The sequence below is a fragment of the Schistocerca piceifrons genome, chromosome 6, assembly GCF_021461385.2.
Source record: "Schistocerca piceifrons isolate TAMUIC-IGC-003096 chromosome 6, iqSchPice1.1, whole genome shotgun sequence".
Taxonomy (NCBI): domain Eukaryota; kingdom Metazoa; phylum Arthropoda; class Insecta; order Orthoptera; family Acrididae; genus Schistocerca; species Schistocerca piceifrons.
In genome coordinates, this window is record NC_060143.1 from 487,011,869 (window position 1) to 487,034,596 (window position 22,728).

The 22,728-nt window shown below is 42.6% G+C and overlaps 1 protein-coding gene across 1 annotated transcript in view; it reads left to right on the plus strand.

The window, feature by feature from the left end:
* Window positions 1-5,224: 5,224 nt before the first annotated feature.
* LOC124803403 overlaps window positions 5,225-22,728 on the plus strand; it is a 35,032-nt gene continuing 17,528 nt past the window's right edge. The window contains exons 1-2 of the mRNA XM_047264586.1: window positions 5,225-5,305; window positions 14,386-14,669. Of these exons, the coding sequence (XP_047120542.1) occupies window positions 14,415-14,669 (255 nt within the window). The 5' untranslated portion in view covers window positions 5,225-5,305; window positions 14,386-14,414. The remainder of the gene's footprint in view (window positions 5,306-14,385; window positions 14,670-22,728) is intronic.

The window sequence follows — 22,728 nt, forward strand, 5'->3', positions numbered from 1 at the left end:
AGTCTTCCCTTCCGGTAGTGCCCCGTGGCCATCCGGATTCCGGTCTTCTTGCATCAGTACATTTCCGTGACCGTCGCTGCCAACTGTCATTTATAGTGGCTGCATTCCTGCCAGGCCTTTCTGCAATACCGCGGAAGGAAAACCCAGTTTCTCGTAGCCCTATTACATGACCTCGTTCCAATTCAGTGAGGTGTTGATAACGGCGTCTTTGTCGCCTTGAAGGCGCTCTTGAGTAACATCACTCACCATGTCTAATCTCAAGGATGATGATGATGTTCGGTTTGTGGGACGCTCAATTGCTTGGTCATCAGCGCCAGACATAATCTCAATTTTTACACAGTCTAATTTTCCACGCAATCCAATCGAGCCACTGTCATGAATTATGATGATGATGATGGGATGATGAGGACAACACAAACAACCAGTCCCAGGTTAGATAAAATCCCCAACCCCGCCCGGAATCGAACCCAGGACCCCGTGATCCAGAGGCAGCAATGTTAGTCACTAGACCATGAGTTGCAGACATCTCAAGGATAACTGACGTTCACGACTTTACAATGTTGAAGCAAACCTGATTTGCATCCTCATAGTTCCGGTACTAGCGCTACTCTTAAGCAACAGGCGAGAAACTGGAACAGACATCACCTTTCAGAGCAGAAACAGCTTCCTATCAATGTACACACATATTTAGTAAATATAATACTTGTGTTCCTGTGCTGAACTTTACATAAGATTATACCCTTTTATGAGTACACCATGACAGCATTTTAAACTTTTATAATCAGTCAATAACCCTACGAACATTTGAACATGAAATTTTTGCTTATCTGGTATCCGCTAGATGTGCATCCTGCAACTGGCACCGTGTACCGAGTTAACCATTTGGTCAAACAACCCTAATTCAGAAACCCTAATTCAGAATGACCCACATCATAAGAGTCAAAATCGTGGCACTGTGTACCGAGTTAACCATTTGGTCAAAAAGCCCTAATTCAGAAACCCTAATTCAGAATGACCCACATCATAAGAGTCAAAATTGTGGCACCGTGCACCGAGTTAACCATTTGGTCAAAAAACCCTTATTCAGAAACCCTAATTCAGAATGACCCACATCATAAGAGTCAAAATCGTGGCACCGTGTACCGAGTTATCCATTTGGTCAAAAAACCCTAATTCAGAAACCCTAATTCAGAATGACTCACGTCATAAGAGTCAAAATCGTGGCACCGTGTACCGAGTTATCCATTTGGTCAAAAAACCTTAATTCAGAAACCCTAATTCAGAATGACTCACATCATAAGAGTCAAAATTGTGGTACTGTGTACCAAGTTATCCATTTGGTCAAAAAACCCTAATTCAGAAACCCTAATTCAGAATGACCCACATCATAAGAGTCAAAATCGTGGCGCCGTGTACCGAGTTAACCATTTGGTCAAAAAACCCTAATTCAGAAACCCTAATGCAGAATGACCTACATCATAAGAGTCAAAATCGTGGCACTGTGTACCAAGTTAACCATTTGGTCAAAAAACCCTAATTCAGAAACCCTAATTCACAATGACCCACATCATAAGAGTCAAAATCGTGGCACTGTGTACCGAGTTAACCATTTGGTCAAAAAACCCTAATTCAGAATAACCCACATCATAAGAGTCAAAATCGTGGCACTGTGTACTGAGTTAACCATTTGGTCAAAAAACCCTAATTCAGAATGACCCACATCGTAAGAGTCAAAATCGTGGCACCGTGTACCGAGTTAGCCATTTGGTCAAAAAACCTAATTCAGAAACCCTAACTCAGAATGACCCACATCATAAGAGTCAAAATCGTGGCACTGTGTACCAAGTTAACCATTTGGTCAAAAAACCCTAATTCAGGAACCCTAATTCAGAATGACCCACATCATAAGAGTCAAAATCGTATAGACGGTGCATGTGGGATAATTCTAAACAGAGTAGGAGTGCTCGGTAATGAGCGATTCAGGCTGGCCGGAGTCTTTAATGAGTAATGCGTGCGTGGCACGTTTTCCAGACTGCATTTATTTTACATTGAAGAAGTGCCTGCCTCAATGAGTTAGGTGTTGCCACCTTGAGAAATGGAGAAATGTATCCTCGGTGGTCTTTATTACAGTCTACAGCTCAGATCTCGTTTTCAAAGAAGAAGAGTTAGTTTTACCCGGAACTTGCAGGTGTACATCAGCAAGATTTGTCCGAATAGCCGAACGAATATCTAGATTGAAGATTAGCAATATGTGTCGTAAGTAGTAGAAGAAATGTTATCTCGGGGAAGAAACGTAAGAGGAACTGCACTGATCAAACTACGAATGATTTGCAAATGTTATCTTCATCTACATGATTACTCTGCAACTCACAATTAAGTGCCTCGCAGAGGTTTCATCGAACCACCTTCAAACTACTTCTCTACCGTTCTACTCTCGAACAGGTCTCAGGAAAAAGGGACACAAATGTTTCTGTGCGAGCTCTAAAATAATTGTTGAGAAAGAAAAACTTGAGGAGACAGTTACATCGTGTAGCGGAAGATTCGTAAAGAAGCAACAGTCAGTTTTTCACAGAACGCGCATTACGAATAATAAAACGTAGACATTACTGATACACCTGTAATTACAACACTTGGCATAACAACGACCGCAATCATTGGGACAATATGATTTTGAATTCGAAGTGAATGGATTGTGTTGTAATGCGAGCACTGAGGTTAACAGTCACCATTTTAAACAATGCAGTGACCTTAATTTAGTGCTGTGAAGTTTAAGTGAGGTAACGGTATGCCAAGCAAAAAGTAATTATTGCTGGCCATTAAACCCTTATCGCAAAGTAATTTTCGACTCTTTGCTATCTGCACGATCGTGAAACTAAAGATACGGTACACTCTACATCCAAAAAGATGAAGAATATGATGAAACGGGATCAAAAACAAGATTACCAACAGGATGCTAAACAAAAAGTGCAACGAATCAGCTACGATGCCACATCGGGGACATATTTTTCGTTATAACAGGAGAGTCGGAACTTTATGGAGTGGCTAATTAATTTTTGTGTATTGTAACCTGACCCCTTCACAATGAACACCAACATCAATTTGTACGTATTCAGTGCAAATAACACACGACTGCCGAAAATAGTAGTGCTATAAAATAGAAAAGATTTTATTTAGTATCCGATGGAAGACGATGTCATTTCCGAGAAACTGCAAGCTAAAAATGAAACAAAACGACTTGCAGTTTCTTTTTAAAAATATGGTTCCCGTATTCACCCTTTATAAACTCAACTGCGTAAAACTAATAACAGGCTGTTAGACAGACTGTTGAACACTGTTGTGCTAGCGTCTGATGTTAATGGGAGAATATTAAACGGAAAATAGTAACTGATACAACCGTCGGGGAAAGAAGTCGAAGATATAGACCAGACTGTTGAACATGTTGGTGAGATACAAGAAAATAATTCACGACTACGTATTTTAAAACTCCACAGTACCTTTGTTGCCATAGTTTTCTGTATGAACGCTGGTTTTGATGCAGCTTTCCACCTAGTCCATCCTAAAAATGTTCAAATGTGTGTGAAATCTTATGGGACTTAACTGCTAAGGTCATCAGTCCCTAAGCTTACACACTACGTAACCTAAATTATCCCAAGGACAAACACAGACACCCATGCCCGAGGGAGGACTCGAACCTCCGCCGGGACCAGCCGCACAGTCAATGACTGCAGCGCCTTAGACCGCTCGGCTAATCCCACGCGGCAGTCCATCCTATGCCAGTCTCAATATCTATGCGTAACTACTACAAACCATATTCTACTTGGACGTATTAATTTTAATCATATTTCTGTCTCCCACTACGATTTTTGCCTCCTTCCTGTATACCGCCCCTCCCCACTTCCCTCTCCAACAGTTCCATACATTACCATGTTAACTGTTCCTTGCTACCTTAAAGTCAGTCGTATCAATCCGTTCATTTTATTAGTCAACTTGTGCCCCACATTTCTTTTCTTCTTCTCGATTATATTTATTATTTTCTCGTCTACTATACGATCTACCGCTCTAATTGTCAACATTATTCCGCAGTACCACGTTCCATAAGCTTCTGTTGTCTTCTTATACATTTATCCTGCACATTTCTCTTCAGTACAATGCTACTGCCAAGACAAATATTTTCATAACATACTTCCAAATACTTCAATTTGTATTCGATATTTATAACTTCACATTTTCAAAAATGTTTCCTTGCTATTGTGAGTCTGTATTTTTTACGCCATTTGCTTCGGCCTTCGTCACTTACTTTGGTGCCAAAGCAGCAAGTTCCATATACTACTTCTTGTGTCACATTTCCTAATTCAACCTTTCCGGAATCACCTAATTTAATTCGACCACGCTAATTTACAAGGGGACACTGCACAGCGGAAGTAGAATTGAAAACAAAAATGTTGAGGTGTATGAATATAGCAATAAAGCAATGTTTATATTGATACAAGAAGGAGAACAATGCCAAATAACTTCTGCCTCGAGGAAAACGGATATACTGCGCAAATATATCATTGAAGCAATTACTGTACAACATGTATATGAAGTGAGAAAAGGCAACTGCAGGTGATGGAATTTCAGAAGAGAAAATCTGAGGAAAGGTAAACCATCAGGAAAAATATGATCTCACTCTTTAGTATAAAATCGCTGTTATTAAAACTGTAGCTGCAGAAAGAGAGGGAGAGAGATTCTTTTGACACAGAAAGAGGTCAGAAACACGGAAATGTGAACGCGATAAACCAGTAGCTCCTCACAGTTGTAAATATTAATAGCACCAATTACGGGAGATCATAATGAAGACTGCTTGTTACGAAACAGTACCCACAATAAACGTAATTGCTGTTTAAAAGTTAACGTGGAACTACTTAGTAAGTATAGCCGAAACTCCACTGCTTACTCCGTAAATTAAAGCTGTTCGTCACTGGAAACAGAAACGAGCAGACTAGTGGCTCAGAAATGCTCAATAATAAGAGTCATACGATATTTGAATGACGTTTCCCTGAACTCTCCGCTTGTCAGCCATCAATACAGCACAGTACTTTGCAAGTTCTTAGCTGGGACGTGTTCATTTGTCATAAATCTGTAGAATGACAACACGGAATTATTTAGACCAGCACTTAGTGGGAGAAGGCACACCAACGCAGACATTTGTAGGTGCGTTACCCCTCGCCACAGATATCTCGCTCGGTCGTACGTCGACTGACATCAGCGAGCAGTAGCGCCCATCCATCGTACGTTAACATCTTCGAGCTGCAGCACTTGAAAGGTACGACGATTCTTTTGCGATACCTGTCGCTATTGTTTTCTGACATACGTCTAATTCTATATTAGAAAATGAAATTCACTAATATCCATTTTCAATTGAAATTGCAAATTATTAGAATCATTTGTAACATACTGACATTCTTCTTCAGTTTTGCACTGATTTATCTAGATTATTAAGGCATGTATACGTTGAATGTACGACTTTTCAATAATCTGTGGCAATGTCTGGTAGCAGGAAACAAAAATCAAAGCACTATTTTAGTAGAAGGTTTAACGTAGAAGATGCTGATTTCATATACAAAAAGTTGTCGTTTTCTTCTCTTATGCTAGTAGACAGTGCCACAGAGTTCCTTATGTCGTACAAACAGTATTTGCATGCCTCGTTGATTCACACAGATCCATTTGGTCGTGGAAGTTGAGCACTCCAAAATGCTTAGAAAATATATTGTGACTGGTTACAGTAATTTGTAGCTTCCATTACTGTCCATAAAAGACACAGTAATGCTTAAACTAAGATGTTCTTATTCAAAATAACCATTTCCTCTTACTACCTGATAATATTACTTTCCGCTTTGATATTTATTGTAGACAAAAATTAGAGAACACGTTTTTAAGCTCGAAAGCCATACAACGTTCAACATGATAGTCTAAATATTAGGTTACTGATGCTACCACCATATTACAATCCGAAATAATTTTACTAATTTCGACTTATTATTATTATTATTATTATTATTATTATTATTATTTAAAACTACAAATATTAAATTTGTGATTTTCAGGTAATTTTATCCGTACATTTAGTCCAGGAGCATAACTGAGCGTAGAAAGCATCAGAAATCCACTGATTTTTATTTTTAGTTATCTTCGGTGCTTGAAAAATTTTGCTCATGATTTCATTTTAAAATTAATAGCCCTACAAATGTTTGCACTTGTCAGGGCATTTATTACTTCTATTTCCATTCAATTATACCAACACCGTTTGAAATAATATTTTTATATATTCACTAATCAAAACTGAATGCTGCATGCTGAAAAACATTATCTAGAGCGTTCTGAAAGTAATAAATTCTGTTGCCGGCTAACTTAAATTACTAACTGGCACAACTGCTGCATGTTACTGCCGACGTGAACTTTAGTTGGCAGGAGTAACCACAGTGTTATATATAAGGAAATGCTACTACAGTATTATACAGTATCATCAAAATGTTAATAAAACTAAAGTTATAATTCAATTTCATGATTCTACAAAAGTCCTTGTACAGAGTGAAGCTTTACAAAATACAGAGATATGTTTTAAATAGGAATTAGGCTAACTATGTCTTTTACATAAAGTTTTGGAAAATAAAATGATCAACAATTAATTCCAAAAGACATTTATGTTTCACAATTTGCAACACTAATTTAGATGATAACATAGTGATGTCTAACACAGATAACTTGCTGGTGACAAAAGAATGAAAACTCGTCTCTACATACTACTGTCGGCTCTGTAGCAATCTGATTACATCCCATTCCATCAGTAAAGGAAACTTCTCTGGATCAATGTTCAAAACAAGAAAAGCCAGCAGGCACAAGCAATGAAACAGATCAGTTCTAGTGGAAACAATAAAGTTCTTTTTCTTTCTAAGCGATCTAAAAACCTTAGTCCGTTATGTGATAAAGCTGCCTTCTGTTAATAACACCTGCTTTTTATGTATTGCGCACTCTACTTCTGCACTAAATAACTACACTGGCCTTCAAAAGTCGGAAACTGTTGCTGAACCACCGCGCATGCGCACAGGAACTTAATTTAGAGTTCATTATATTATTATTGTAACCAAAACATCACTTCTTCATTCACCATGGACGACAAAAGTGTAGTGAAACCAAGATTTTGCAGAAATTAACCACTACGCTGTGCTTCTTTCTGAACGTTAAGACCTCTCTTATAGCCTCTATTCGAGCGTGTGTGTGTGTGTGTGTGTGTGTGTGCGTGTGAGGGAGATGGTGAGAATAAGGGAGAAGGAGGTGGGGTGGCAGGGACAGGGAGAGGGGGGGAGAGAGAGAGAGAGAAAGAGGGAGATGGTAAGGAAGAAGTGAGGGAGATGACAAAGAATACGAAGAAGGCTGTAACCACAAAACACAATGATGAAAAAACATTACCACAAGGAAGAAGTACTGCGACGTAACACGCTCTTTCGCAAATCGACGGAGGTTCTGCAACATGTGTTGTCCACCTACTGCTGCAGATCTGCACACGTAACTCCTGACTGCATCTACTTAAGAGATCTCAGAAAAGCACTGTTGAAGAAACTGAGATTTAATAATTACACGTCGGAGGCCACTGTAAGTACAAAAAACTGAAAATAGTCTTGTGAACTGTAAAGAATAAATCGGAAATGGGTTGCTGTTCAAATTTCTAAGTTCAAAGGTCCTTTTAAACTTGCATTAGGATTTTTTTTATTGCTATTAAGCAAGATCATCAGGCAACATGTGTTTAAATCATTAAAGTTCCTGTTCACAGACCTCGTCACACTCAAACAGCCAGAGCTTTTCCTATTCAATTCCGAAATTATTTACGAGAGTAACACAGTCAATAAACTGCTATTTACTTTAGCACTTGGCATTCAGTGGTTGTCTTTAAATGAAGCTTTAGCTCGCCATAAATATTCAGTAAACAAAAATTTACTTAGTACCGCCACGCTTTTAGTTCAAAGCTTACACACGCGATTTTCTCCAGAGCAAAATATCTCTCGACTCTTAAAATTTCGCAAATAGTTAATGGTAAACACCAGCTACCTTTACCACTGTACCGAAACGCCGAAGACACAATGTCACTTCATTATACACGTAATGCGTTCGGACACTTTCAGCAGGACTGGCTCCTTCGAAAGCTAGTCCACCACCTCCTCCTTCTCTCTGCCTCTACAAGCCCCTCTATCCCACGCGTTAGGTGGCAAACCGTCTCACCTCTTATTGACTGTACAGAATTACGGCCAATCAGAACTCACTTTCAGGGCGCGGCTCGCGCCAAAATCTAGCAAGAACCAACCACTGTTCTCAGCTCATTGACGCCATTAAAATAAGCAACTCAAAACTCTCTTGTTAAACAAATAAAATGAAATAAACCTTAAGCTGTACTTTACGTCTGGAATTTAACTATATATTCGCGAACGTTCTGGCTGTCTCTTACATATTCAAACATACTTGGACATCCGTCTCCACTAGTAGGAGAACCACTGGTGGATTCGTTCCCACGATACAAAGCTGGAACACTTGCAAGTTCCTATAGAGAATTACAAACTGAAAATCTCTGATATTTGCGAATGTCCCACATACACTCACACAAGTACTCTCTTTCACACTCACTCTAACACGTAATTACGAAAGGTTTTCTAAACTGTGAACTTTCCAAATTTGAATCTAAACAGCGAGGTGTTAACATATCTTTTCAAATAGTCACAGTTGGTGAACTATTAACATGTTTATATTGATTTAGTTTTTTAAGTGTCGCGGATAGTCACGTTTTTTACTGACTTTTCCTTTTTTAACTTCCAAATTATGACAGTTATTGTCTACAGATTTTGACAGATTGTTCCTTTACACAACAGAAGGTTATGTATCTAATATGAAGTTCCTCAGGCTATTTTTAGACCGGTTATTAATTTTTATAGTTCCAGAGAATGTAACTACTATGTAACCGCTTCTCCGCTACTTTCACACGCTGCAGTCACACCATATGGTCATGACGCATGTCTGCAGGACACAGCTCGCCCGTTGCAGATCGAATAAGATTCTGACTGCTTACACTGGAGCTCACATACATTCATACAAGAAAGCTTTAGTAGACAAATTCGCAATCGCGCCGTAGCTGCGACACCTCAGTATGTCATAGCTCCATTTATGATCGGGAGAAAAGGATACAAGGCGTGAAAGTTTTGAGAACGAAGAGTGAGTTATGAAACAGACCATTTAAAATTGGACTATTTCGTAGATTTCGGGATTAATGACAGAGAACGAAAGTAAAAGAGTGGAAAGAGGGGGAGATTGCTGATTAAGAGGAAGAGGGTAATCTAAACGAAATCCACTTGATATTTTTTATTAGTTTTGGGAGGGCAGAGTTAAAGGGAGAAACAGAGAGAGAGATAGAGAGAGAGAGAGAGAGAGAGTGGGGTGCAAAGGGGGCAGGGGGGGTGGGGGTGAAGAGGAGGAACTGAAGTTCTGTTCCTTCTTTTGAGAATCACTATCCCAACATTTATTTTCTTGGTAATTTGAGAATCATTCCCCGATAGATTTATTTTAGCGGTTCGAAATCTCTTCTGAGGAAGTAGCTTTCGCTATTTTTTGAAATACAGAACTATTCGAATAACAGGGTAGGCTACATGCAGTAAGGCCAGCTATGCCGGCCGAAGTGGCCGTGCGGTTAAAGGCGCTGCAGTCTGGAACCGCAAAACCGCTACGGTCGCAGGTTCGAATCCTGCCTCGGGCATGGATGTTTGTGATGTCCTTAGGTTAGTTAGGGTTAACTAGTTCTAAGTTCTAGGGGACTAATGACCTCAGAAGTTGAGTCCCATAGTGCTCAGAGCCATTTTTTTTTAAGGCCAGCTATTTCGTTACTCTCAAGCCTGTTAGTATGGGTAAACATTCTTCTAAATACCATGGTCGTTTTCTTTCTGGTGAATTGGTTCGTTGGTAAGATAAAAAAGGTTGCTTATTCGGATCACCACACCACACAAAAAACTAATAGACGTCGAGAAAATTGACGAGAGAGTGCTCCCGATGATAGTATGAATCTATATAACTGCGACTGGCTAGTTTCTAGCATTAATCTGCATTAAAAAACTTGTAAACCTATGATTTCATTGTGCAAAAGACGAACATTTTAGCAAAAAATTTCTACATGTAATATGACTTTCATTTGCAGCTATTTGTATTAAACAGTTAAACACAAGCCGTTTTATTGCCTTCGTGCCTCATATACAGACTGTAATGGGTACACGTGTAGAAATTTCTATTGGTGACTCACGACGGTGTACTGAACAGCAGAACCTCAGAATAATAATTTTGGCTATTATAAGACTTTGTTTTTTGGATTGGGTAGTACCCCCAAGTACATGTGGCAAGAGCATGCCATTAATAGTTATTTTCCCCTACGCGGCAAGTCAGGTGTTGAAGTGTAGACGCGTGGAAGAAAAACGAGTAGTCTGTAGTGACAATGGTAGTTAATTTAGTGATTCCGTTATGACCGTGCAGAAAAAATCACGTAGTAAATTATGTGGCTTGTTCCCGGGAAGACGGTTCGACGCAGAGGAAAAACAACCAACACACGTATTAGGGCACCACATAAAAAATATCTGCGCGTTACCAGTTACAAAAAAGTAGTTGAAATGGCTCTGAGCACTATGGGACTTAACTTCTGAGGTCATCAGTCCCCCAGAACTTTGAACTACCTAAACCTAACTAACCTAAGGACATCGCACACATCCATGCCCGAGGCAGGATTCGAACCTGCGACCTTAGTGGTCGCGCGGTTCCAGACTGAAGCACCTAGAACCGCTCGGCCACTCCGGCCGGCATACCAATGACAGCCTTTGTCTTGATATCCAGCATCTGTTGCCGCTTTTCGAACCATCAGTCTGATGCACAATCTGTCTCATAGGCAGCAGGTGTACTAGGGCGTACTTTCCCAGAAACTAAACAATCCTGAGACCTGGGGCATAGGAAGTTTCAGAGTGAACGTCAGCTATGTCACATTTCCTAATTATATGCCTCGCTTCCTCTGACTTCAAACCCAGGATCAGATTTTCTGCTGCCGTTGCCAAATGGTCTGAATTTTCTGCCGTTTCGTCTACAGTGGCCCTATCCCTTTGCTGTCGAGTGTAAAGTGCAACTTGTTGTTTCACTGAAAGGTTTTTAGAATATGAGTGTATTTCATAACTTGCGGGACGTTATTGGAAGCTCCCTTGGTACCTACACATTTACCATTTTAAGGCGCTTTCCCTAACTTGCTCTAGGCAAATGCAAGGATGGTTTCTCTGAAACAGCACAGTCGATTTCCTTCCCCAGCCTTCCATCCTTGACACATACCGAGCTTGTATTCCGTCTCGTACGACGTCCATAGCCAAAGGGCCTTCCTTCCTTCCTTCCTTCCTTCCTTCCTTCCTTCCTTCGTTACCACTTTAAAGTGTGACCTATTCCAGTGTCGACAGTTAGTGATAGCAGTTCAAAGGTTTTCAAAGACATTAGCTACAGTGGGCATTGAAATGAGTCAATGGCAACAGGTAAAAATACATGCCAGACATACTACGAGTGGTCACCGCCTCGGTCATCCGAGCATGCTTCCCATCCGTCCGAAATATGCACTGGATATACACCTCATATATTAGTGACTGCAGCCTATGTACCACAGATAGGTGGAGTCGCATAAACTATGCGATGCTCCTGTTAGTCATCAGTGAACATACGGGGCATGAGGTGCATTGGCTTCGTAATGCGGCATGTACGTTTATAGACAACACAATAAAAGGCGCTTAGTGTTGGTATAGAGTGTTACCCTATATGGAAATTAAACAAATAGAGTAAAGACAAGAAAAGAATAGATGCTTATGAAACGCAGTGCCACAGAGGAATGCTGCAGATTGAATTGGTAGATGCAATGAAGATGCACCGACTCGAACTGAGGAGAAAAGATGTCATAGGCTCCCTATAATGGGGCACATGCTAACAGGACGCATCCCGAAGCAATAAGAAACACTTCGCTAACGGAGGAAAGAGTGGAATGTGAAAACTGTAAAGGAAGACCTAGACATTATCATAGCAAGGCGGTCCGAGGAAGTAACGGAACCCAGCATGTTGTCCTCGATGCCGAGTATTCATCAGAGACAAGATTATGATTAGGCGCTCCCCAGGAAAAAGCTATAGGACACTTATTATTTTCGATATGAACAAGTGATGTGGTGGACAGGGTGGGCAGTAATATGCAGTTGTTTGCTGATGATGTTATGATGTATGGGAAGGGGTCAAAGTTGGGTGACTGTATGAGGATTCAAGATCACTCAGACAAAACCTCTAGTCATTGTGCTGAATGGTAGCTAGCTCTAAATGTAGAAAGATGTAAGTTAATGCGAATGAGAAGAAAAAACAAACATCTAATGTTCGGATACAGCATCAGAAGTGTGCTTCTTGATACAGTCACTTCGTTTAGATATCTGGGTGTAACATTGCAAAACGATTTGAAATGGAACGAGCATGTAAGGATTGTGATAGGGAAGGCAAATAGTCGACTTCGAGTTACTGAGAGAAATTCGGGAAACCGTGGTTCATCCGTAAAGAAGGCCGCGTATACTGCGATCTATCCATCACCACTGTGCGAGTATTTGAGATCCGCACGAGGTCGGATTAAACAAAGACGTAGAAGCAATTCAGAGGCGGGACACTAGATTTGTTAGCGGAAGTTTCGTGCAACACCCAAATATTACGTAGATCCACTGGAAGCTTAAATGGGAATGGCTGGAGGGAAGACGACATTCTCTTCGAGGAACACTATTAAGAAAATTTAGAGAACCTCCATTATAAGCCGATGCGAAAGTTTTCTACTGCTACCATCATGCATTTCACGTAAGGATCGCGTGGATTAGATACGAGAAATTAGAGCTTGTACGGTGACAAATAGGCAGCCGTTTTCCCCTCGTTGTATTTGCAACTGGAACAGGAAAGGAAATGACTAGTACCGGTAGGCGTTATCCTCCGTCACGCACCGCACGGTAGCGTGCGGATTATATTTTTAAATACATGTGCAGTGTGGACCAAATATGAAGAGTTGGTAAGTCAGACCCAGGAAAGAGTGTAGAGCTGCATCATACACTGCAACAGGTATATACATGCGTATTCAGACACAGAGATGGGCAAACATAAGACAACAAGTGTCTGGCGCAGTTGTTAGATGGTTACTGTTGCTACAATGGAAGGTTATCAAGATTTAAATGAGTTTTAACTTGGTATTATAGTCGGCGCACAAGCGATGGACACAGCATCTCCGAGGTAGCGATGAAGAGGGAATTTTCCCGTACGACCATTTCACAAATCTTCCGTGAATATCAGGAATCTGGTAAAATATCAAACATCCGACATCACTGCGGCCAGGAAAAAATCATGCAAGAACGGGACCAATGACACCTGAAGGGACCCGTTCAACGTGGCAGAAGCACAACCCTTCCGCTGCAGATTTCAATGCTGGACCATCAACAAGTGTCAGCGTGCGAACCATTCAACGAAACATCATCGATATGAGGTTTCGGGCCATAGGCCAATTCGTGTATACTTGATGACTACACGACACAAAGCTTTACGTCTCGCCTGGGCCCGTCAATACCAACATTGGACTGTTGATGACTGGAAACATGTTGCCTGCTCGGAGGAGTCTCTTTTCAAATTGTATCGAGCAGATGGACGTGTAAGGGCATTATGACAACCTCATGAATCCATGGAGCCTGCATGTCAGCAGGCGCTCTTCAAGCTGATGGATGCTCTGCTCTGTAACTGTGTTGGGCGTGTGCAGCTGGAGTGATATGGGACCCTTGATACGTCTAGATACACGGCACTGACAAGTGACACAGTATGTAAGCATCCTGTCTGATCAACTGTATCCATTCATGTCCATTGTGCATTCCAACAGAGTTGGGCAATTCCAGCAAGACAGTACGACACCCCATACTTCCAGAATTGCTACAGAGTCGCTCCAAGAACACTCTTCTGAGTTTAAACACTTATGCTGGTCACCAAACCACCCAGACATGAACATTATTCAGCATATCCATTTAACGTGCTGTTCAGAAGAGACCTCCACCCTCTTGTACTCTTACAGATTTATGGACAGTACTGCAGGATTCATGGTGTCAGTTTCCTCCAGCACCACTTCAGACATTAGCCGAGTCCATTGCAAGTCGTGTTGCGACACTTCTGCATGCTCGCGGAGCCCTAGTCGATATTAGGCAGGAGTACAACTTTCTTTGGCTCTTCAGTGTGTAAGTTAGTGTATAAACTACAACAGTGATTACGGCGTCTCGTCTGTCACTTTACTGCACCCCTGTTCCATTGTAGATCCGTTGGCGGCCCTACTGGTGCTTGGGATGGCGGACACGGCTCGCCAGAGCCAAGAGCTGCTCGGTCCCAGCTCGGTGGCGCTGTCGTGGACTGGGATCTGGAGGCCCCCTGGCGGACGCAAGCCGGGCTTCCGGCTTCTGGGCGCCATCTTCATCGCCACCACCGATATCGTCATCAGCTCTCTCGCTGCTGCCCAGATGGTCTTCGACACGCCAACCGACCCCGAAGTCTTCCGTGAGGTTTTCTTCATCTGCACCTGTGGCTTCTCGTGGTTTGTGAAGGTGAGCCAACCTAAGCGTATCTGCGCGCCAACTAATTTCCAACCTGCTGATCGCAGTGTGTTGTGTATTGTTGCACATTTGGAGTCCCTAGCTGAACACGCAAGCAGCCAAGTGAGACGTGAGCAGGAGGTAGTGTGAAACATTGTGAGCCCCTCGCTCGTCGACCACAGATGGCAAGATGCATAGAGAACACAGTTAGTTTACGTTGGCAAAACGAGACTGCCGAGGAGTCGGAGAAGCTGATGGAACAATGGAGCTGTGGGAATGCAACGCTCAGCGTTGGGTGAGGGCGGATGCCACACAGATATCGTTTTACTGGGGCATCCAAAATAAATGGCTCCTGGCATCCAGGCAGGAATAGTGCAAGGGGGTTTCGATTACGACGATTCTAAAGCAGGGCATAAGAGTCAATTGTGCCACTCAGTGTCCCCAGAAATGCATTTGTGCTGGCATTTATTACTTCTGCCACAGACGGCCCCTGCCAAGCAGACTACACTCAAGTTACCCCTATGTACCATAAAACATACACAAGCACTGGCAGGCGCAACCAAGAGGAAAACAATTCTTCAAAACAAACAGAACTTGCTAGAGACTAATGCGAACCTTTTTCTACAGAGTTCGCCTCACAGATATAGGGAAAGTTGGAGTACTCCACCGACCTCCCCCAGCTTTATAAGGCCAGTGCAGCAGCAGTACAGCCAGTTCCTCGCCGAGCTAGGACCAGCTCTGATGGACCTCACTGACACTCTTGATGAATGGTCGTCTACAAGTTATTTTGTTTTTTTGTGTATGTAATGATTGTTCGAGAAGTGTAGTTCAGTTTCAATAAACGACATTATACTGAATGTTCTACAATACTGAGTATTCTACAGCATTAGTGTTCAAATGTTCAAATGTATGTGAAATCTTATGGGACTTAACTGCTAAGGTCATTAGTCCCTAAGCTTACACACTACTTAACCTAAACTATCCTAAGGATAAACACACACACCCATGCCCTAGGAAAGACTCGAACCTCCGCCGGAACCAGCCTCACAATCCATGACTGCAGCGCCCTAGACCGATCAGCAGCATTAGTGTGTGAGAAGGATTTGAACTGTCAAAACACTGTGACGCCATGTTGCACATGTATTGGTACAGGAGTACTCAAATAGCAGTACTTGATTTGAATAGGCTTGATGACACTGTGGTGTGGTCTGATTATGTTACAACTCCAACTGAATCGAAAAGACACAGTGATGGGACATAGAGATAAGTTTTGTAATAGTATATCCTTGACTGTATGCTAGCTTGTTGTGTCAGTGTAGAATGTTTTATTTACATGTGTTGACTGCCTGGTGTGTGCTTAAGGCTGCAGTTGTAGTTGGTTGTGATTGTATTTCCTGATAAGCTAGCATTGTGGTCCAGCATTATTTTTTCTCAGGGATAAATGCATGGTTATTGTCAATAATACATATAAGTTACTTGAATAGTGAGGCAAAGAGAGCATGGCCTCACATTGCAGGTTGCCTACATCAGGAGCAAATATACATTAAGGGGCAAACCTGTTATTCTTTTTTGACTGACAGGTCCTTCACCTATTGTTCTGCTAAGTGGGTTATGACCACCTGGGGAAAATCCGTCTTTCTGATTGACAGGTCCTTAGCCTATTTTTGGATTAATTGGTTTTCCATGTCACACCCCTCTCCTCCCCCCCCCCTGCCCATCCTCCTCAGAATACTGCTTCCCCACCCCTTTGGGAACTCCCCCGTCGATGCTAGCACATTATACATATCAATTTGATTGTCTAATTACTTAAATAGATCAATTAATTAACTGCTGCCACTCTGGGGAACCTCCCAGACCTCCCCCTCCTTCTCCCCCACCTTGACATATGTGGGACGAAGACTCAGATCACTGGTGATTTTGTGGTAGACCGACTGCAGTGTATAGCATATTGTTTACAAACAGTTTATAAAATACAAGGCGGTGTCTGGAATATTGTTTTTTAGAGAACTTGTCTGGAAATAGATCGCTGTGTGTTGAGTATTTAAACAATTTCGGCTCTTTTTCCATTCCGATCGGGTAAGGAACACGTAAATACACTGTCACAGACAGCCTAAACGTATCTGCACCAGTGTTGTTCGCACTGTAAGAGGCCATTTGCAAGGCTCGTAGCGCATGTGATCCCAAAATCGCCTCACTGCACCTGAAAGCAGTTAAATCTTGTTGATTCACCTGTAAAATTTCATAAATGGGTGTTCGAGTGGTCAACAGAATCTCTGCCCACAATGTTAGAGATCCTCCTCGATATCGGTCTCTTTCCACAATGTTTGGGTCCTGAAATCGTGTTCCCCGTGCCCTCCAGATGCGAATCCAGCAAGAATAGCTCTCCAGACCAAGTAGGGACTCATCTGTAAAAATAACATTGACGCACTGTTCAGTCGTCCACGAGGCAAGCTGACGTCTCCCCTCTATACGTTCTCTTCTGTGAAGACACGTCAGAGGCACACATACAGCATATCGCCGTTAATAAAGGCCAGTCTGTCGAAGCCTTCCCTACACCATTTGCCTCGATACAACACGTCCAGAGGATGCTGCGAGGTCAGACGCCAGTTGCAGTGCAGTACTAAGGCGGTACCGTCGTGTCCTTACGGCCAAATAGCGGTCCACTCTTTCTGATGTCACATGAAGTCGGCCCCGTCCTGGTCTTCAGGATACAGTTTCGGTCTCTATAAACTGTAGCCTCATCCGAGAAACAACAGAACGGTTCACATTAAGCCATCCGGCCACATCAGTTTGCGACGTCCCTTCACAGCAGACAGCCTGTAGGCGTCTTCTCTCTGTCATACTGCATTGTCTGTGACTATACGCAGCGATTGTGGGTGAGGGACTAACCTGCAAACATTACCCGCTTGATATGTGCCCTGACGTAACTGCTTGCGTGGTTGTCCGTTGATCGGAATGCCATCTTCCGTGCAGAACACGACTGTAACGACATCTGTTGACAGTTTGTATGGTTATATCATGAATTGGACACAGGACGGGGAAATAGCAGTTTGTTGCTTTGGTTTTGGACCCCTGTGTGAATATACACTACTCATCATCATCATCATCATATTTAAGACAGATTATGCCTTTCAGCGTTCAGTCTGGAGCATAGCCCCCCTTATACAGTTCCTCCATGATCCGCTATTCAGTGCTAACATTGGTGCCTCATCTGATGTTAAACCTATTACTTCAAAATCATTCTTAACCGAATCCAGGTACCTTCTCCTCGGTCTGCCCCGACTCCGCCTACCCTCTACTGCTGAATCCATGAGTCTCTTGGGTAACCTTGCTTCTCCCATGCGTGTAACATGACCCCACCATCTAAGCCTGTTCGCCCTGACTGCTACATCTATAGAGTTCATTCCCAGTTTTTCTTTGATTTCCTCATTGTGGACACCCTCCTGCCATTGTTCCCATCTACTAGTACCTGCAATCATCCTAGCTACTTTCATATCCGTAACCTCAACCTAGTTGATAAGGTAACCTGAATCCACCCAGCTTTCGCTCCCATACAACAAAGTTGGTCGAAAGATTGAACGGTGCATAGGTAACTTAGTCTTGGTACTGACTTCCTTCTTGCAGAAGAGAGTAGATCGTAGCTGAGCGCTCACTGCATTAGCTTTGCTACACCTTGCTTGCAGTTCTTTCACTATGTTGAAATCCTGTGAGAATATGCATCCTAAGTACTTGAAACCGTCCACCTGTTCTAACTTTGTTCCTCCTATTTGGCACTCAATCCGTTTGTATTTCTTTCCCACTGACATTACTTTCGTTTTGGAGATGCTAATCTTCATACCATAGTCCTTACATTTCTGATCTAGCTCTGAAATATTACTTTGCAAACTTTCAATCGAATCTGCCATCACAGCTAAGTCATCCGCATATGCAAGACTGCTTACTTTGTGTTCACATATCTTAATCTCACCCAGCCAGTCTATTGTTTTCAACATATGATCCATAAATAATATGAACAAGAGTGGAGACAGGTTGCAGCCTTGTCTTACCCCTGTAATTACTCTGAACCATGAACGGAATTTACCGTCAACTCTAACTGCTGCCTGACTATCCATGTAAAGACCTTTAATTGCTTGCAAAAGTTTGCCTCCTATTCCATAATCTTGTAGAAAAAACATTAACTACCTCCTAGGAACACGGTCATATGCCTTTTCTAAATCTATAAAGCATAGATACAATTCCCTGTTCCACTCATAACACTTCTCCATTATTTGCCGTAAGCTAAAGATCTGGTCCTGACAACCTCTAAGAGGCCTAAACCCACACTGATTTTCATCTAATTGGTCCTCAACTAATACTCGCACTTTCCTTTCAACAATACCTGAGAAGATTTTACCCACAACACTGATTAAGGAGATACCTCTGTAGTTGTTACAATCTTTTCTGTTTCCATGTTTAAAGATTGGTGTGATTACTGCTTTTGTCCAGTCTGATGGAACCTGTCCCGACTCCCAGGCCATTTCAATTATCTTGTGTAGCCATTTAAGACCTGACATTCCACTGTATTTGATGAGTTCCGACTTAATTTCATCCACCCCAGCCGCTTTATTGCACTGCCATCTATTGACCATTTTTTCGACTTCCTCAAATGTAATCCTATTTCCATCATCATTCCTATCCCATTCTACCTCGAAATCTGAAACATTACTGATCGCATTTTCACCTATATTAAGCAACTCTTCAAAATATTCCCTTCATCTGCCCAAGGCATCCGCAGGATTCACCAGCAGTTTTCCTGACCTGTCCAAAATACTTGTCATTTCCTTCTTACCTCCCTTTCCAAGACTGCTAATTACACTCCAGAATAGTTTTCCAGCTGCTTGACCCATAGCCTCCAACCTGTTTCCAAAGTCTTCCCACGATTTCTTCTTGGATGCTGCAATTATCTGTTTGGCTTTGTTTCTTTCTTCAACATAACTTTCTCTGTCTACCTGGGTGCTGGTATGTAGCCATTTTTGATACGCCTTCTTTTTCCTTTTACAGGCTGCCTTGACTGTATCATTCCACCAAGCTGTTTGCTTCATCCTACTTTTACACACTACTGTTCCAAGACATTCTTTAGCCACTTCTAGTCCCTGTACCTTGTCCATTCCTTTTCCAATGACTGTAATTGACTACATTCAACTAACTGGTACCTTTCTGAGATCGCTGTTATGTACTTGTGCCTGATTTCCTTATCCTGAAGTTTCTCCACTCATATCCTCCTACATATGGACTTGACCTCCTGCACTTTCGGCCTCACAATCCCAATTTCACTGCAGATTAAATAATGATCAGTGTCATCAAAGAATCCCCTAAATACACGTATGTCTCTCACAGCCTTCCTGAATTCCTGATCTGTTATTATATAGTCAATGACAGATCTGGTTCCCCTGCCTTCCCAAGTACACTGGTGAATGTTCTTATGTTTAAAAAAGGAGTTTGTGATTACTAAGCCCATACTGGCACAGAAATCCAAGAGTTGTTTCCCGTTCCTGTTGGCCTCCATATCCTCTCCAAATTTACTCATAACCTTTTCATACCCTTCTGTTCGATTTCCAATCCTGGCGTTAAAATCACCCATGAGCAGAACACTGTCCTTGTCCTTTACTCTAACAACAACATCATTGAGTGCCTCATAAAAACTATCCATCTTATCTTGATCTGTCCCTTCACAATGCAAATATACTGACACAATCCTAATTTTCTTGCTAGACACTGTCAACTGTATCCACATCATTCGTTCGTTTACATACCTTATTGCAACTACTCTGGGTTCCATTTCTTTCCTGATGTAAAGCCCTACACCCCATTGTGCTATTCCTGATTTGACTCCTGACAGGTAGACCTTGTGTTCTCCCACTACCTCTTCTTTCTCACCCCTTACCCGAATGTCACTAACAGCTAAAACGTCCAGCCCCATCTTACTTGCAGCCTCTGCCAGTTCTACCTTCTTCCCAGAGTAGCCCCCATTGATATTAATAGCTCCCCATCTCATTACCATTTGTTTGCCAAGTCGTATCTTAGGAGTCCCTGGTTTGTCAGTTAGAGGTGGGACTCCGTCACCTCCAAAGGTCCGAGGCATTTTGCTCTGATTGTTGCCAGCATCATATTTAAAGTACCAGGGAAGCAGGTTGCTAGCCTTACTTGCCCCGAGTCCCATTGGGTTTTACCCCTAACGGCTGAGGGACTAACCGGTGGATTTGGTAGTCTTTGCCGTATGAGCACAAAGGTGACCACGACTCAGAATATGTCCAAGATGCCCAGCCTTATTCCGAAGTAACTGGTATCCTGACTGTCGGGACCACTTACTTGGCCACTCATACGTTGCCCGTGGTTCATGAACTAGGACATGACTACAGGAACCCACATCATGAACCACATATATACATTACTGGCCATTAAAATTTCTACACCACGAAGATGACGTGCTACAGACGCGAAATTTAGCCGACAGGAAGAACATGCTGTGATATGCAGATGAGTAGCTCTTCAGAGAATTCACACAAGACTGACGCCGGTGGCGACACTTACAACGTGCTGACATGAGGAAACTTTCCAACCGATTTCTCATACACGAAGACCAGCTGACCGGCGTTGCCTGGTGAAACGTTGTTGTGGTGCCTCGTGTAAGGAGGAGATATGCGTATCATCACGTTTCCGACATTGATAAAGGTCGGATTGTAGCCTATCACGATTGCTGTTTATCGTATCGCGTTGGTCGAGATCCAATGACTGTTAGCAGAATATGGAATCTGTGGGTTCAGGAGGGTAATACGGAGCGCTGTGCTGGATCCCAGCGGCCTCGTATCACTAGCAGTCGAGATGACAGGCATCTTATCCGCATGGCTGTAACGGATCGTGCAGCCACGCTTCGATCCCTGAGGCAACAGATGGCGACGTTTTCAAGACAACAACCATCTGCACGAACACTTCGACGACGTTTGCAGCAGCATTGACTATCAGTTCGGAGACCATGGCTGCGGTTACCCTTGACGCTGCATCACAGACAGGAACGCCTGCGATGGTGTACTCAACGACGAACCTGAGTGCACGAATGGCAAAACGTCATTTTTTCGGATGAATCCAGGTTCTGTTTACAGCATCATGATGATCGCATCCATATTTGGCGACATCGCGGTGAACGCACATTGGAAGCGTGTATTCGTCATCGTCATACTGGCGTGTCACCAGGCGTGATGGTATGGGGTGCCATTGGTTACACGTCTCGGTCACCTCTTGTTCGCACTGACGGCACTTTGAACATTGGACGGTTCATTTCAGATGTGTTACGACCCGTGGCCCTACCCTACATTCGATCCCTGCGAAACCCTATATTTCAGCAGGATAATGCACGTCCGCATGTTGCAGGTCCTGTACGCGCCTTTCTGGATACAGGAAATGTTCGACTGCTGCCCTGGCCAGTACATTCTCCAGATTTCTCACCAACTGAAAACGTCTGGGTGATGGTGGCCGAGCAACTGGCTTGTCACAATACGCCAGTCACTACTCTGGATGAACTGTGGTATCGTGTTGGACAGCTGTACCTCTACAAGCCACCCAAGCACTGTTTGATTCAATGCCCAGGCGTATCAAGGCCGTTATTACGGCCAGAGGTGGTTGTTCCGAGTACTGATTTCTAAGGATATATGCACCCGAATTGCGTGAAAATATAATCACATCTCAGTTCTGGTATAATGAATACCCGTTTATCATCTGCATTTCTTCTTGGTGTAGCAATTTTAATGGTCAGTAGTGTATAATGTGTGGATCCTGTCATTCTATGGAACCAGCCCGGTTCGAAACTGGGACATCTGTTAGTGTTTTTACTTTGCGTTAAGAACTTATCTTGGAAACGATATCGTTACCCATCCTTTAGTTACACGTCCGTGTGGTTGTCGTTCTCCTCTGGGACTGGTCCATTGCGAACCCTGGATCGTAGTTTTGTGTTTTTAATTTATATAACGAACCTGTCTTTGTACTTCACAGTTTTATCGTTGCTCTATTGTGAGAACTGCTCTGACGTTATCTTGGT